The following is an 18,176-nucleotide window of genomic DNA, read 5'->3' on the forward strand; positions in this document are numbered from 1 at the left end:
GTATGATCTTACATAGTTACTTAGGTTGAAAAAAAGACCTAGGTCCATCTAGTTCAACCTTCCAGAGCTCAGGCTGTAGAATCTTCTTGGAGATCAGGCTGTATGATGTTCTTGGAGCTCAGGCTGTATGATCTTCTTGGAGCTCAGGCTGTATGATCTTCTTGGAGCTCAGGCTGTATGATCTTCTTGGGGCTTTGGCTGTATGAGCTTCTTGAAGCTCAGGCTGTATGATCTTCTTGGAGCTCAGGCTGTATGATGTTCTTGGAGCTCAGGCTGTATGATCTTCTTGGAGCTCAGGCTGTATGATGTTCTTGGAGCTCAGGCTGTATGATCTTCTTGGAGCTCAGGCTGTATGATCTACTTGGAGCTCAGGCTGTATTATCTTCTTGGAGCTTTGGCTGTATGGGCTGTATGAGCTTCATGGAGCTTTGGCTGTATGAGCTGTATGAGCTTCTTGGAGCTCAGGCTGTATGATCTTTTTGGAGCTCAGGCTGTATTATCTTTTTGGAGCTTTGGCTGAATGAGCGTCTTGAAGCTCAGGCTGTATGATCTTACATAGTTACTTAGGTTGAAAAAAAGACCTAGGTCCATCTAGTTCAACCTTCCAGAGCTCAGGCTGTAGAATCTTCTTGGAGATCAGGCTGTATGATGTTCTTGGAGCTCAGGCTGTATGATCTTCTTGGAGCTCAGGCTGTATGATCTTCTTGGAGCTCAGGCTGTATGATCTTCTTGGGGCTTTGGCTGTATGAGCTTCTTGAAGCTCAGGCTGTATGATCTTCTTGGAGCTCAGGCTGTATGATGTTCTTGGAGCTCAGGCTGTATGATCTTCTTGGAGCTCAGGCTGTATGATGTTCTTGGAGCTCAGGCTGTATGATCTTCTTGGAGCTCAGGCTGTATGATCTTCTTGGAGCTCAGGCTGTATGATCTTCTTGGAGCTCAGGCTGTATGATGTTCTTGGAGCTCAGGCTGTATGATCTTCTTGGAGCTCAGGCTGTATGATCTTCTTGAAGCTCAGGCTGTAGGATCTTCTTGGAGCTCAGGCTGTCAGCCATGCATGGATTTATTGCCAGCCATTTGAGTTGGTGCAAGTAGATTCACAGGAGCTGGTGTTATTCTGTGACCACTGGACGAGACCCCTGAGTACTGCCTCCCGGCAACCACAGGTCTTCTTTTGATTAGCCGGCTCACCACAATGTCATCATTGTGGCTTGACGTACATGTGACCAGCCAGGTAACCAAAAGAAAATCTGTTGATGGTATCAGGTAGGAGGCAATGCTCAAGGCTCCAGTCCAGAGGCCACTGATCGCCAACATGGCTGATGGACCGGGTTTGTTGAATAAATACACACCAACTTTAGCATTCTCAATAGCCATGGTGGCTTTACACTTTAGACTGATGTCAGCTGAACCTGCTGATTTTGGCAGGCCCAACTGACCATCTAATTTGTTGTATGTTGTCCTGATTTTCCTCCAAGGTCAGACATCTATGCTGCCAGGGAAGAACGATTGGGCATCTTGATTTTTACATGCTCTATTCGTTGTTCTCAAGGGAAGTAAGATGCTACGAGAGGTCTGTGGCTGCAATTTATTCTTCACCCCTTTTAATAACACGTGCACTCTTGGCAAAGCAGGGAGTATGTGTGTGTGTGAGGCTCAGTAGAAATAGCCACAAAGTTTGGACAATCCAAAATCTAGAATCATCTTTGTGCAGCAACAAACAATGGTGAATAAGAACTTCTTCAAAGTTAGTGTCGTTTCTAATTTTTATTTCAATTTCTAAATATTTTTATCATTCAGAATGGCAAGATGAACTTTCTGACAACCAATCAGAATACTCCATTGGTTCAGAGGATGAAGACGAAGACTTTGAAGAGAAACCTGAAGGTCAGAGTGAGTTAAACTTTTTTCTTAGATGGATATGGATCACCTATGGCACAGTAAACCCAAAAGGTAACCTGTTGGATAGTACCTACAGAGGTTAGTTTTACTTTGTCTTATCCATCACCCCACTGTTCTATCCAATCGGTGGAGGCCAAGCAGATGCTTCAACAATTGAAACAGTTGACTTGTTAATGGGCTCCTCAGGGTAACCTATGGTGGGTTATTCTATTAACTAGTTAAAGTCCCTAAGGGTCAAGGAGACAGTTCACCATGATTTCATGTTGTCTAATCATATGTCAACACAAATTCATATTATCTGCTCAGATTTGGTTGGGTTTGCCCAGGCGCCAATGACTAAGAAACTTTTTACAATTGATTCAAGTCCACTTCGTGGTTCCAGTTTTGATGATCTTGCCTGACAAGTTTATATATTTTCCTTAGGTGGAAGGAGACAGTCTCGCAGACAACTGAAAAGTGACAGAGACAAGCCTCTTCCTCCACTTCTTGCTCGAGTTGGAGGAAATATTGAGGTATGTGGATAACAAGGTACAGGGGGTATATTTTAACATTTTCATTGGCAAGTTCTTTACTTGTGTTAGTAAAATCTGAGTAATATACAGTGGCATAACTAGAGTCCAAGGGGCCCTGGTGCACAATTTGGAGTTGGATTTCCCTTCTCCCCTGCATGTTGGTCAGATGTATGGGCCTGTGTAGCATTCTAAATCCTATAAAGACATAAGTGTTTCCCCCCTCCCTTTCATTATGTAGTAATGTCCCCCAACCTGTACTAATGTCCCCCATTATGGACCCCTTCCTGGTAAATATGTATCCCATTAAATTTGTTCCCCACCCTGGTAAACATCTCCCCCATCCTGGTTTGAATGTCTCCCATCCTGGTAAATATGTCCCACAACCTGGTATATATGCTCCTCATCCCAGTATATATGTTCCCCATTCTGACATATACAGTCATATGAAAAAGTTTGGGCACCCCTATTAATGTTAACCTTTTTTCTTTATAACAATTTGGGTTTTTGCAACCGCTATTTCAGGTTCATATATCTAATAACTGATGGACTCAGTAATATTTGTGGATTGAAATGAGGTTTATTGTACTAACAGAAAATGTGCAATCCACATTTAAACAAAATTTGACCGGTGCAAAAGTATGGGCACCCTTATCAATTTCTTGATTTGAACACTCCTAACTACTTTTTACTGACTTACTAAAGCACTAAATTGGTTTTGTAACCTCATTGAGCTTTGAACTTCATAGGCAGGTGTATGCAATCATGAGAAAAGGTATTTAAGGTGGCCACTTGCAAGTTGTTCTCCTATTTGAATCTCCTATGAAGAGTGGCATCATGGGCTCCTCAAAACAACTCTCAAATGATCTGAAAAAAAGATTATTCAACATAGTTGTTCAGGGGAAGGATACAAAAAGTTGTCTCAGAGATTTAAACTGTCAGTTTCCACTGTGAGGAACATAGTAAGGAAATGGAAGAACACAGGTACAGTTCTTGTTACGCCCAGAAGTGGCAGGCCAAGAAAAATATCAGAAAGGCAGAGAAGAAGAATGGTGATGACAGTCAAGGACAATTCACAGACCACTTCCAAAGACCTGCAGTATCATCTTGCTGCAGATGGTGTCAATGTGCATCGGGCAACAATACAGCGCACTTTGCACAAGGAGAAGCTGTATGGGAGAGTGATGCGAAAGAAGCCGTTTCTGCAAGCACGCCACAAACAGAGTCGCCTGAGGTATGCAAAAGCACATTTGGACAAGCCAGTTATATTTTGGAAGAAGGTCATGTGGACTGATGAAACAAAGATTGAATTGTTTGGTCATACATAAAGGCGTTATGCATGGAGGCAAAAAAACACGGCATTCCAAGAAAAGCACTTGCTACCCACAGTAAAATTTGGTAGAGGTTCCATCATGCTTTGGGGCTGTGTGGCCAATGCCGGCACTGGGAATCTTGTTAAAGTTAAGGGTCGCATGGATTCAACTCAGTATCAGCAGATTCTTGACAATAATGTGCAAGAATCAGTGACGAAGTTGAAGTTACGCAGGGGATGGATATTTCAGCAAGACAATGATCCAAAACACCGCTCCAAATCTACTCAGGCATTCATGCAGAGGAACAATTACAATGTTCTGGAATGGCCATCCCAGTCCCCAGACCTGAATATCATTGAACATCTGTGGGATGATTTGAAGCGGCTGTCCATGCTCGGCGACCATCAAACTTAACTGAACTGGAATTGTTTTGTAAACAGGAATGGTCAAATATACCTTCATCCAGGATCCAGGAACTCATTAAAAGCTACAGGAAGCAACTAGAGGCTGTGATTTTTGCAAAAGGAGGATCTACAAAATATTAATGTCACTTTTATGTTGAGGTGCCCATACTTTTGCACCGGTCAAATTTTGTTTAAATGCGGATTGCACATTTTCTGTTAGTACAATAAACCTCATTTCAATCCAGAAATATTACTCAGTCCATCAGTTATTAGATATATGAAACTGAAATAGCTATGTCCTCATTCTGGGCCCATGCCGATATATATATATATATATATATATATATATATATATATATATATGATATTAGTATGTGTGTCCCCATACTGGTGTATATGTTCCCTCCTTGGTATATACTGTATGTCCCCATCCTGGTATGTATGTCCCCATTCTAAGTCCAACCTGGTAAAAATATTCCTATGCTAGTATATATGTCCCCATCCTGGTATATATGTCCCCATCCTGGTATATATGTCCTTATCCTGGGTCCCCTCCTGGTGTATATATCCTCATCCTGTTGTATATCTCCTTATCCTGGACCCCTTCCTGGTATTTATGTGTCCATCTTGATGTACATATCCTTATCCTGGGCTCCTTCCTGGTACATATAGTCCCTGTTCTGTCTCCAACACATAAAAAGAAATTCTACTCACCTTTCCTGCGTAATATGCACGCCTACCAAGTGCACAAAGTGATGGCAGCATCTTTTCTTTCCTAAAGCAGTACATCTGTGAATTCATACCATCAATGATATGTAGCTTCCGAATCCAGAAGCATCATGCAGTGGCACATCTAGCCCTATTATTATTTCCTTGTAAAACTGGAGGTACTGTATGTATTATTCATTGAATATTAACAATTTTTTTGTTATTCTAAGGTTCTTGGGTTCAATGCTCGACAACGTAAAGCCTTCCTAAATGCTATCATGAGATGGGGAATGCCCCCACAGGATGCCTTTAATTCACACTGGCTTGTCCGGGATCTCCGAGGAAAGAGTGAGAAAGAATTTAGGTACAGTGATTCCTTATTTCACAGTTGTCTTTTTTTTTTTAATTAATTTACCAAATGAGTTGCATCAAGATTGTTTTTGTTTTTTTTTCCCAAGGAGACAGTGTACTTGCATTGCATGTGCACTCTATGTATCAAAATAAAACTTTTGTCAATTACTACTGGTTTAAGTTGAGAGGCAAACTAATTATCATGTTTTTGTTTTTTTTTCAAACCATTTAAAGAAAATCCTAAAATTAATATACCATAATAATGTGTTACAGGTGGGATAATTTATTTTGTAAATTAAAGCAGTTGAGTAAAAAAATAAAAGGAATAAAGGGCGATCGTAACCTAGCGAACGATACTTGTAAGTTTCTTATCAGTAGAGGGCAGCAAAGTTCAGTGTTGGAATTTGTACCACCATAATCTGGATAAATGGTACTTTACGGATAACATGTTCTGTATCTTAGTCCCAAGCTACAAATGTCTCCTACGTCTTATGTTTCAGTGGTTATTACTTATATCCTATACAGATCAGCTGTAATTTTAAGGGTAATAAGAGACGCCTGAAACTTCACACTGTGAAGCCCAATGGTCTTACAATTTGACTTACACAAAATAGGACTTAAAGGGATTGTCCACTACTAGTACAATCCCTTCTTAAAGTCCCAAACCCTCTAGTAAAGCAAAAACAGCTCACACTTATCTTCTGCACTGGTACCGCTCAAGCGAAGTTGGCACTGGGTCACCTGGTACTTGCATGACATTGTTATATCACATGAGCGCTGCAGCCAATTAGAGGTGGTTGAATGGCTGCAGCCTCTACTATGTCGCCAAAGCGACCACTTTTTGGCTCCAGCACTCACGTGACCTTGCTGGAACTACGCCAGTTCAGGAGGTGAATATAAGTGTTTCTTTGCATTGCATTGCCCCTTCTGCTAAATTCTTGATGCCAGGTGTCACAAGACCTCTAAAAATCTTGTGGAGTCCAATGCTGTTATGAACGGGTAACGGATAAGCGGAACATCTAATATAGGGAGTAGACGCGCCTGCACCCAACTGGTCCCTGCACAGACTAGAAGGACCCTAACTGCACAACTAACAACACCATCTCAGACTTTACTCCCTAAAAGGCCGTCGAGGGGTTTCTCATATCTGCTGAATGACCAGAGGGGAGGCAACATCACACTGCCAACAAGGAGAGATGTGTAGGAAGACACAAAAATACAGAGTGAGAAAACTAAAACATGTTCAGATAAGGTGAAAATAGGTCGTCGGAAGAAAAACAAAGCTACTCATGGCAGGAACTGAACTGGTGTTTATCCAAAGGTAAACCCCTAAACTATAGGACTGGAACGCCTAGAAACAAGTCAACCTAGAGGTATAGCCAGCAAAGTAGTGCTGTTAAAGGTGAACATATAAAACCAAACCCAGAATGTGATAGAAACACCTGGAGATGCGTGAACCAAGAAGTGAGAACAAAGACAATAAGAAACATCAGCATTTGGATAGGAAAGAGATGAAAAGACAATAGCTCAACAGACAGAGGAACCGATCATGCAACAACAATTCACCGGATCGAATCCTCAAACTGAGCCATGACACATGCCTCAATGGGTCAGAGCTGTTTTGACAATGCAAAGGGGTCCTAAACAGTATAAGGCAGGTATTGATAATTAGTATCTATTGTAAGAGCGGTTTGTACTAAGCGGATCACTGCTTAGTTGAGGAGTTTATGTCATAGCATTTGGATTAGGGGTCTAGTTATGGGGTTTGCAGAGGTCACAGCCAAACCCAGCCTTTCTGTGACATGAGAAGTTATCTGAGCCAGAGCTTGGTGCCTGGTGTGCTACCCTTAATAGGCATCCACGTGGTGCAGCTCATAGGACCTTTCTGATCGGCCAATTGTTCCCCTGTTGTAATGTCAGGAATTCATGTTTACATTGAATCCTCTGTGCAGGGCATATGTCTCCTTATTTATGAGACACCTCTGTGAACCTGGAGCGGATGGGGCAGAAACCTTTGCTGATGGGGTCCCTAGAGAAGGACTCTCCCGACAGCACGTCCTCACCAGAATTGGAGTCATGTCACTGGTTCGAAAGAAGGTGGGTGAGTAAATGTCTGCACTAGAAACAAAGGTATGTGGAATGATAGCCATGTAACCGCCACACTGTATGTGCATGGTGATATCGGGCTACATATCGGTGTTTTATTACTAGTGATTTCATTACAGGGATTTTTTGGGGAATAACGTTTGCCGCATTATACATGATCGTTGCAGCTAATTATTGGTCTGAGCTCTGCTAATGTTGACGGCACAAGTACCTGAGCCCAGTGATTAACTGCAGTGCTCACATGTGTTAAGGTCATTATGTCACTACTGCAGCCTGTCCATAAAGATCGGGGCCGTGGTGGAAAGGGATCTGGGGAGGGTGAGTAACACCTTATTATTTTATCCTAGCGACGATGGGAAGGGTTATCCCCATAAAAATCCTTTAAGGATGGCATCTGCATGAGAGTCTCCTTTTTTGCATTACATTGTAGTTCATCATTGTCAGTGCGCTCCGTGGCTCTGCTGGAGGTACCTAGATCAGTTTAAGGTCAGGGACAATTTTTAACAAAGAGGGATTGTCAAGAGCGGGCAACCCCTTTAATGTAAAAAGATGCAATATACTGATAATTAAAGGGTTGTCCAGGATTTTTACATTGATGGCTTATTGTTACGATCAATCATCAATATTTGGTGGGAATGCAATATCCCGCACCACCGACCATCAGCTCTTTCCGGTGATGTCCAGAAGTGCTTAGTTTGGGTGGATGTACAGCTCCATCAACTGTACAGTGGCAGTGGCCGGATATGACATATCTATTGATTCGAATTGGAGGCGGATATACGGTACCCCGCTGCAGCCACTGCACAGTTAACGGAACTGTGCTGTGCAGCACGGCAACTGATCACTTCCAGACAGCACTGGGAATTGCTGATAATCAGGGATGCCGGGTGTCACATTCCCACCAATCAGATATTGATGACTTATCCTAAGGGGCCCTTTGCACACTACGACATCACAAGACGATGCTGCGATGCCGAGCGCGATAGTCCCCGCCCCCGTCGCACATGCGATATCATGGTGATAGCTGCCGTAGCGAACATTATCGCTACGGCAGCTTCACATGCACTTACCTGCCCTGCGACGTCGCTCTGGCCGGCGACCCGCCTCCTTCCTAAGGGGGCGGGTCATGTGGCGTCACAGCGACGTCACACGGCAGGCGGCCAATAGGAGCGGAGGGGCGGAGATGAGCAGGACGTAAACATCCTGCCCACCTTCTTCCTTCCGCATTGCAGCCGGGACGCAGGTAGGAGATGTTCCTCGCTCCTGCGGCTTCATACATAGCGATGTGTGCTGCCGCAGGAACGAGGAACAACATCGTACTGTCGCAGCAGCCAAAATAATGAAAATGACCGACACTACACCAATCATACGATACCAACGCTTTTGCGCTCGGTAATCGTAGTTAAAACGATTTACACACTACGATGTCGAGAGCCACGCCGGATGTGCGTCACTTTCGATTTGATCCCACCGACATCGCACCTGCGATGTCGTAGTGTGCAGAGGGCCCCTAAGGAGAGGCCATCAGTGCAAAAATCCCGGACAATCCCTTTCATTAGCGCCTTTTCTCTACATTTTCCAATGTTTTCTCTTAGCGCTGTGGCTATTGGCCAACAAATTGTGACTCATTCCACAGATTAACAAAAAAGAAATCAGGCAAATCAGTTATGTTTGGTGGATCGTGATTGTCTTCTTCATTGAACCAGTCATTAGGCCCCCTATATACATTAGACTAACGTTGGCCGAACCCACCGATATCGCCAGGTTCGGTCAACGATCTAAAGTAGAGGCACCCACCAGGTGATGTTGAGGGAGATGTTTGATTTTGGACTGATGATTAGTGTTGAGCAGACCCGAACTGTAAAAGTCCGGATCCGCGCGGTTCCAGCGTCCGATCCGGGTCCGACCTGGACCTGGGAATCCGGCTGCACGATCTGGGTTCGGGTTTTTTTTTTTTTTTCCTCTCTCTCTCTTCTCTCTCTCTTCTCTCTCTCTCTCTTCTCTCTCTCTCTCTCTTCTCTCTCTCTCTCTTCTCTCTCTTCTCTCTCTCTCTTCTCTCTCTCCTCTCTCTCTCTTCTCTCTCTCTCTCTCTTCTCTCTCTCTCTTCTCTCTCTCTCTCTTCTCTCTCTCTCTCTCTTCTCTCTCTCTCTTCTCTCTCTCTCTCTCTCTCTCTCTCTTCTCTCTCTCTCTTCTCTCTCTCTCTCTCTTCTCTCTCTCTCTCTTCTCTCTCTCTCTCTCTTCTCTCTCTCTCTCTTCTCTCTCTCTCTCTCTCTCTCTCTCTCTCTTCTCTCTCTCTCTCTCTCTCTCTCTTCTCTCTCTCTCTCTTCTCTCTCTCTCTTCTCTCTCTTCTCTCTCTCTCTTCTCTCTCTCCTCTCTCTCTCTTCTCTCTCTCTCTCTCTTCTCTCTCTCTCTTCTCTCTCTCTCTCGTCCCGGATCCGCTCCCCCATTGACTTACATTGGGCCGGATTCCGTATCGGATCCGGACTTCTGTGACAACTTGCGACGGATCCGCCGGACCCGGATTATTAGCAATCCGCTCAACTCTACTGATGATCCTTTTGTTCTCTAAAAGATAAGAGGTGTTTGACATAGAGAACAAAGGAGGACTCAGGAGAGCGAGCGATCCTGTGTATGGTGACAGTCGAGTGAGAGATGTGGCCGACCGACCCACTGCTCAGCCAACAGCTATCTAAGGTGTATGCGGGGAATTATATTTAAAGTTACATTATTTATGGAGTGCAAACTGATTTTTCCAGCCGTCCTTGTGATTCCCTGCTTCAGATACTCATTATATCTGCTGCAGTCATAATTACGTTGCCCATTAGTATGTCTTATTGTAGAACATAACCCAGCCAATAAGTGGTCCTACAGGAAATAAACATTCAGGACTTGGCAATAAGGGGATTCTTTTCTTTAATCTTTATGACTTATTCTTTATCCTCAGGTTCAGGAGTTTGAACAAGTCAATGGCAAATACAGTACCCCGGATATGATCCCTGAGGGAGCCGAGATCAAGAAATGCTTTGACGTTGTTTCATCAGATCCCACCACACCAGTCCCGGCAAGTCCGGCACCTCTGCCACCAGGAACAGCCGCCGTGCCAGGTACTTTACAATAAGGAAGGAACACACCTCGTTAAACCATGCAATATCTATTCTTAATCATTTTGGCGAATTGTCTGGGTTGACAATCAACTGGGATAAATCCTCACTGATAACCTTAGGGCCCACTCCCCCCAATCCCGAGGGTCTTCTAGGGCAGTTGAAGTTAGCTCCCTCTTTTAAATACCTGGGAATCTAGCGCGAAGGTGGCGGACTACGTAAAACTAAATATTACCCCTCTCCTAAACAAATTTCAGGAAAAAACTAAAGCCTGGTGTGAACGTCCGCTTTCATTAATAGGGAAAGCTAAGCTATCAAAAATGTTTTTTATGTCGCAATCCCTATATTTATTACACAACATGCCAATATGGCTCCCTAAGTGTATATTCTACAGGATTAACAGTATATTAAGAGAGCTAATCTAGTAAAAGGGAATAGCATGAATCAAACTGCAGACACTACAAAAACCTGAAGTCAGTGGGGGACTGGTGGTCCCTGACCCATTTCTATATTACTTAGCGGCACAGATGCAAGACTTCAAGAACTAGGGGAGGAGATGACAACCTCTTCATCGTTGGTTGTGATGGTATGGCATGCGTCGGGGAGTGGAGACCGGGCCGCTGAATTAGACTCCGGAGGGTTTCTACTGGCCTCTCACCTTCCGTAGTATATGATGAGAGAGATGGGGAAGACATGGGAAAAGCCAAAGATATAATGAAGGTGGGGGGGGGTCACTAAATATTCACTTATTTTGGGAAACTCGAACCTCCCTCAGCTGAACAAGTTACGGGGTTTGAACTATTGCAGACGGAGGGAATAAATAAGATACAACAACTGAGAGGGGGGCCTTAAGATGTACAAAGAGCTCGAAAGAGCATTTGATATACCAAATAACAGGTTTTTCCAGTACCTATAACTCAGGCATGCATGTGAGGCACAATCTAAAACTAAAGGGTACTTTACATGCTGCGATATCGGTACCGGTACCGGTTGATATTGGTTGTGCGTCACGGGCAAATCGCTGCCCGTGTCGCACAACATCGCTAACACCCGTCACACGGACTTACCTTCCCTGCGACGTCGCTCTGGTCGGGAATCCGCCTCCTTTCTAAGTGGGCGGTTCGCGCGGCGTCACAGCGAATATCACATGGCACTAAGTGGTCGCCCAATAGCAGAGGAGGGGCGGAGATGAGTGGGCCAATTATCCCGCCCACCTCCTTCCTTCCTCATTGCCGATGGACGCAGGTAAGGAGATGTTCGTCATTCCTGCGGTGTCACACATAGCGATGTGTGCTGCCGCAGGAATCACGAACAACATTGTACCTGTGGCAGCAACGATATTTGGAAAAGGAGCGAAGTGTCAACGAGCAGCGATTTTTCACATTTTTGCGCTCGTTGATTGTCGCTCCTTGGTGTCACACGCTGCAATGACGTTAACGGCGCCGGATGTGCGTCACTTACGACGTGACCCCGACGATATATCGTTAGCGATGTCGCAGCGTGTAAAGCACCCTTAAAAGTCTGTCACCGGTGGATCGTACCCCACTACTAGATTTCTCGATAGAAGCTGGAGACACAAAGGGGGCCATCTCATTGTATTACATGTATCTACAAGATGCCAAAAGGGGGACGGAGACCTGCTCCCTCTAGGCCGGGAAAAATGGTAGAGGGATGTAGGGCCTATCTCTTCAGAAGTATGGGAGGATGTAGTTCAAAACATTCCAATAGTATCAGTTAGTGAATCGTATAGGCTGTTGCAACTATTTCTAATTCATATAATGTATAGGACCCCGGTGTTTTTATTTAAAATAGGGGCTAGCCCAGACTCATGCTGCTGGAAATATGGAGTTGCGGATATGGATTTAAAGCGGGTTTTACACGCTGCGACATCGCTAGCCGATGCTAGCGATGCCGAGCGCGATAGCACCCGCCCCCATCATATGGTCAATATGTGGTGCTCGCTGCCGTAGCGAACATTATCGCTACGGCAGCGTCACACGCACTTACCTGCCCTGCGACGTCGCTGTGACCGGCAATCCGCCTCCTTTCTAAGGGGGCGGTTCGTTCAGTGTCACAGCAACGTCACAGCAGCGTCACTGAACCGCCACCCAATAGAAAAGTAGGGGCGGAGATGAGCGACCGGAACATGCCGCCCACCTCCTTCCTTCCTCCTTTTCCGGTGGAGGCAGGTAAGGAGATGTTTGTCGCTCCTGCGGTGTCACACATAGCGATGTGTGCTGCCACAGGAATGACAAACAACATCATACCTGTCGCTGCAGCGATATTATGGAAATGAGCGCCGACGACGAGCAACGATTTTTGACATTTTTGTGCTTGTTGATCGTCGCTCATTTGCGTTACACGCTGCGATGTCGGTAGCGGCGCCGGATGTGCGTCACTAACGACGTGACCCCGACGATATCTCGTTGCCGATGTTGCAACGTGTAAAGCCCGCTTAATACTGTACATCTCATGTGCAACTACCCACGACTACGAAGGTATTGGACAGGGGTACTACCATATTTTTTGTTTTATAAGACGCATCGGATTATAGGATGCACCACAAATTCAGAGATAAAAAAAGGTAAAAAAACAATATGTGGTCTGTTTTATATACCGGGGAGGTGGGGAAGCATGGGTCACAGGAGGCAGAGGTGGTGTGGGAGTATAGCGATGCTGCAGGCGATGCAGAGGGGGGCCCAGATGCTCACTGCGTACTGCGGCTCTGTGCTGGGGCATCCGGCGCTGCTCTGTGCTGGGGCAGGAAGCGCTGCTGTGTGCTGGGGCAGGAAGCGCTGCTGTGTGCTGGGGCAGCTGGCGCTGATCTGTACTGGTGCTCACTGTGGGCAGTGAGGCACTGGCCATTCTGAAGATGTGTGGGCTTCAAAGAATTGGAGGCTGGAGTTGGCGCGTGCGCAGATGAGAGCTTGAGCCGAGAGCTCCATCTGCGCACGTGCCGAGTCTGGGCACCATTATTTGAAGTACTTACCACTGAATGGCCCGTGCCTCGTCGCCCGCCGCACAGAGTAGTGCAGCCTGTCGCCACACAGCAGTACCGCTCGCCAGCACACAGAGCAGCGCCGTATTGAGCAGCGCCACCTGCTGCCGCACAAAGCAGCGCCCACAGCACAGCACACAGCATTGCCCTGCCTCCTTTGACCCCTCGCCACCACCCCCTGGTAAGCTACATTCGGTTTTAAGATGCACCCCTCATTTTCCTCCCAAATTTTTGTGAGGAAAACTGCGTCTTTTAATCCAAAAAATACGGTAGATCTTATATACTCTGTATATGATTGTCAGGTTAATCGAGGACCTCTGATGTGTATCCTCGGATACACGGTGGAACGCCCCATTCAGGAAATCACAAGTTACCTATTGCATGTATATTATACCAGGCGCGGAAGACTATAGCCTCTTATTGGAAGAATACCACTGCTATGGGTATTAGAGAACTGATTGATAATAGAAATAATATTCTCAGGTTAGAGAAATATGTGTATCAGAAAAGAAAGGTGAACAAGAAATGTGAAGATTTCTGGGCTCCTTGGCTTGACACCCCAAACCTAGCACCAATGACTTTTTCGTGGGCTGGAGCTTTGTTAGTTGGCTTATTCTTGGTAGCACCTACCTTTTAGATGGGTTAGATAGATATGCGCACCAGGGGGGATCTAACGGAGGCGGGAGGGACACTGTCGCTATTTAGACACAGGCTAAATGTTTGCTTTAATTGCCGGTGGACTGCGTTATATGCCTTGGCGAAAATTAAAGTCAATGCATATTTTGTTTTGGTTCTGTGGGGGGGAGGAATTTTTTAGTTACTGTCTGGTTGTTTTTTTTTGGGGTTTTTTTTTCTGTATATTTTAAAACTGTTCAATAAAAAATTATCTCATTAAAAAAAATCATCGCTACAAGGAAGATAAGTGCTGCTCAATAGAAACACATCACATTATCGGCTATTGCATCTTTACTCATAATTTATGACTTATTCCATCTTCATTTATGAATACAAACACATTGCCTATTTCATTTTGATTGATATAGGGTAACTTAGCCTGGTCTAGTTTCATTTGCTTTACTATTTATTCTTCATTCACAATATATCACCAATGTATTTCAATGCAACGTGCCAGCCTTGTACAGTGCAGAGGGAGTTAAAAACCTAATTGTATGTAATGGAGCGGATCGCTTATACAAATCCTGGTCGTCTTTTCTAGAAAAAGTAGAAACACAGAGTACAGTGTCCGAAGAGATGGAAGCTGTGGAGCAGAAGACCAAGCCTATGGAAGTTCAGGTTAAATAAAAGCCATTTTATTTCTTATACCGTCTCCAGTCTATCTTCATTTTATGTTATGGCGATATATAAAAAATATGGGTGTGTGTGTATATATTCACATCCATCCATCCATCCATCCATCCATCCATCCATCATCATAACTACACCCCTTACATTTTTGTAAATATTTTATTATATCTTTTCATGGGACAACACTGAAGATCTGACCCTGTGATACAATGTACCGCACTCAGTCTACAGCTTTTATAACAGAGAAAATGTATTGTTCTCTAAATAACTCAACACAGTCATTAATGTCAACAAAAGTGAGTACACTCCTAAGTGAAAATGGCCAAATTGTCAATATTTTATGTGGCCATCATTATTTTCCAGCACTGTCCTAACTCTCTTGGGCATGGAGGTCACTGGAGCTTCACAGGAGCCGCTGGATCCTCTTACATCCTCCATGGCGACATCACAGAGCTGGTGGATGTTAGAGATATTGCCCTCATCCACCTTCTGTTTGAGGAGGCTCCACAGATGCTCAATAGGATTTATGTCTGGAGATGCTTGGCCAGTCCAGTACCTTTACCCTCAGTATCTTTAACAAGGCAGTGATAGTCTTGGAGGTGTGTCTTGGGGGTCATTATCATGTTGGAATACTGCCCTGCGGCCCAGTTTCCTAACGGAGGGGATCATGCTCTGCTTCAGTATGTCATAGTACATGTTGGCATTCATGGTTCCCTCAATGAATTGTATTTCCCCACAGCTGGCACCACCATGCCTGACTGTAGGCAGGACATACTTGTCTTTGCACTCCTCACCTAGTTGCTGCCACACACGCTTGACACCATCTGAGCCAAATAAGTTTATCTTGGTCTTATCAGAGCACAGGACGTGGTTCCAGTAAGCCAAAGCCTAAAGCTGGGTTCACACATAGCGACAGCGACAACGACATCGCTGTTACGTCACCATTTTCTGTGACGTAACAGCGACCTTGTAAGTCGCTGTTATGATCGCTGCTTAGCTGTCAAACACAGCGACGCAGCAGCGATCATAACGTCGCTACATGTGCAGAGAGCAGGGAGCCGCGCACACTGCTTAGCGCTGGCTCCTTGCTCTCCTAGCTACAGTACACATCGGGTTAATTAACCCGATGTGTACTGCAGCTACATGTCTCAGTGCAGGAGCCGGCACTAGCAGCAAGAGCGGCGGAGGCTGGTAACGAAGGTAAATATCGGGTAACCAGGGAAAGGTCTTCCCTTGGTTACCCGATGTTTACCCTGGTTACAGCTTTCCGCAGCTGCCAGAAGCTGGCTCCCTGCTCGCTTCATTTCGTCACTCTCTCGCTGTCACACACAGCGATGTGTGCTTCACAGCGGGAGAGTGACAACGAAAAAATGAAGCAGGACATTCAGCAACGAGCAACGACCTCACAGCAGGGGCCAGCTCGTTGCTGGATGTCACACACAGCGACAGGACATCGCTGCAACGTCACAGAAAATGGTGACGTAGCAGCGACGTCGTTGTCGTCGTCGCTGTGTGTGACACCACCTTTAGTGTCCTTGTCTTCAACAAACTGCAGGCTTTCTTGTGCATAATTTTTAGAAGAGGCTTCCTTCTGGGACAACAGCCATGCAGAACAATTAGATGCAATGTGCGGCGTATGGTCTCAGCACTGGTAATCTGACCCTCCACCCCTGTAACCTCTGCAGCAATGCTGGCAGCACTCATACATCTATTATGATAAGACGACCTCTAGATATGATGCTGAGCATGTGTACTCAACTTCTTTGGTTGACCATGGCGAGGCCTGTTCTGAGTGGAACCTGTCTTGTTAAACCACTGTATGGTCTTGGCCTCTGTGCTGCAGCTCAGTGTCAGGGTCTTGGCAATGTTCTTATAGCCTCTGCCATCTTTATTCAAAGTAACGTGTCTTTTTTTAGATCCACAGAGAATTCTTTGCCATTAGGAACCATGTTGGTCTTCCAGAGACCGGTATGAGAGAGTGTGTGAGAGATAACACCAAATGTAACACACCTGCTCCCCATTCACACCTGAGATCTTGTAACACTAATTCACATGACACCGGGGAGGGAAAATGGATAATTGGGCACAATTTGGCCATTTTCACTTAGGGGTGTACTCATTTCTGGACACCAAATTTACAGTGTCATACAAGCCATACACTGACTACTTTACACGAGACGGGTGCACTCAGTTTTCCTATACACTGTATCTATCTACATGTACTGTGTGTATATATATATATATATATATATATATATACTCTGAAAGGAGTGGATTTTTTTCCACATATATATAATATACACAGTACAGACCAAACGTTTGGACACACCTCATACAAAGAGTTTTCTTTATTTTAATGGCTCTAAAAATTGTAGATTCACATTGACTGCATCAAAACTATGAATTAACACATGTGGAATGAAATACTTAACAAAAAAAGTGTGAAACAACTGAAAATATGTCTTATATTCTAGGTTCTTCAAAGTGGCAATCTTTTGCTTTGATTACTGCTTTGCACACTCTTGGCATTCTCTTGATGAGTTTCAAGAGGTAGTCACCGGAAATGGTTTTCCAACAGTCTTGAAGGAGTTCCCAGAGATGCTTAGCACTTGTTGGCCCTTTTGCCTTCACTCTGCGGTCCAGCTCACCCCAAACCATCTCGATTGGGTTCAGGTCTGGTGACTGTGGAGGCCAGGTCATCTGGCGTAGCACCCCATCACTCTCCTTCTTAGTCAAATAGTCCTTGCACAGCCTGGAGGTGTGTTTGGGGTCATTGTCCTGTTGAAAAATAAATGATGGTCCAACTAAACACAAACCAGATGGAATAGCATGCCGCTGCAAGATGCTGTGGTAGCCATGCTGGTTCAGTATGCCTTCAATTTTGAATAAATCCCCAACAGTGTCACCAGCAAAGCACCCCCACACCATCACACCTCCTCCTCCATGCTTCACGGTGGGAACCAGCCATGTAGAGTCCATCCGTTCACCTTTTCTACAAAGACACGGTGGTTGGATCCAAAGATCTCAAATTTGGACTCTTCAGAGCAAAGCACAGACTTCCACTGGTCTAATGTCTATTCCTTGTGTTCTTTAGCCCAAACAAGCCTCTTCTGCTTGTTGCCTGTCCTTAGCAGTGGCTTCCTAGCTGCTATTTTACCATGAAGGCCTGCTGCACAAAGTCTCCTCTTAACAGTTGTTCTAGAGATGAGAAGGTGTGTCCAAACTTCTGGTCTGTACTATATATATATATATATATATATATATATATATACCGTATTTTTCGGACTATAAGATGCACCGGACTATAAGACGCACCCTGGTTTTAGAGGAGGACAATAGGAAAATAAAACTTTAAGCAAAAAAATGTGGTCATGACACACTGTTATGGGGCGAGGATCTGCTGCTGACACTGGTATGGGGGTAATGTCCCCAAATTCTCTATTAAGGTACCCCATCCTGGTAATGATCCTCCTGCCTTGTAT

At 44.9% G+C, this 18,176-nt stretch overlaps 1 protein-coding gene across 5 annotated transcripts in view; it reads left to right on the plus strand.

Annotated features, from left to right (window-relative positions):
* The window catches only part of CHD5 (chromodomain helicase DNA binding protein 5), a 256,909-nt gene that overhangs the window by 177,409 nt on the left and 61,324 nt on the right, over positions 1–18,176 (plus strand). For all 5 annotated transcript variants that reach the window (XM_075327784.1, XM_075327788.1, XM_075327789.1 and 2 more), the window contains exons 27-32: positions 1,798–1,890; positions 2,323–2,411; positions 5,064–5,197; positions 7,137–7,281; positions 10,235–10,394; positions 14,606–14,682. In XM_075327784.1, coding sequence (XP_075183899.1) covers positions 1,798–1,890; positions 2,323–2,411; positions 5,064–5,197; positions 7,137–7,281; positions 10,235–10,394; positions 14,606–14,682 — 698 coding nt within the window. The remainder of the gene's footprint in view (positions 1–1,797; positions 1,891–2,322; positions 2,412–5,063; positions 5,198–7,136; positions 7,282–10,234; positions 10,395–14,605; positions 14,683–18,176) is intronic.

This window comes from Anomaloglossus baeobatrachus, chromosome 11 (assembly GCF_048569485.1).
Source record: "Anomaloglossus baeobatrachus isolate aAnoBae1 chromosome 11, aAnoBae1.hap1, whole genome shotgun sequence".
In the NCBI taxonomy this organism is placed as follows: domain Eukaryota; kingdom Metazoa; phylum Chordata; class Amphibia; order Anura; family Aromobatidae; genus Anomaloglossus; species Anomaloglossus baeobatrachus.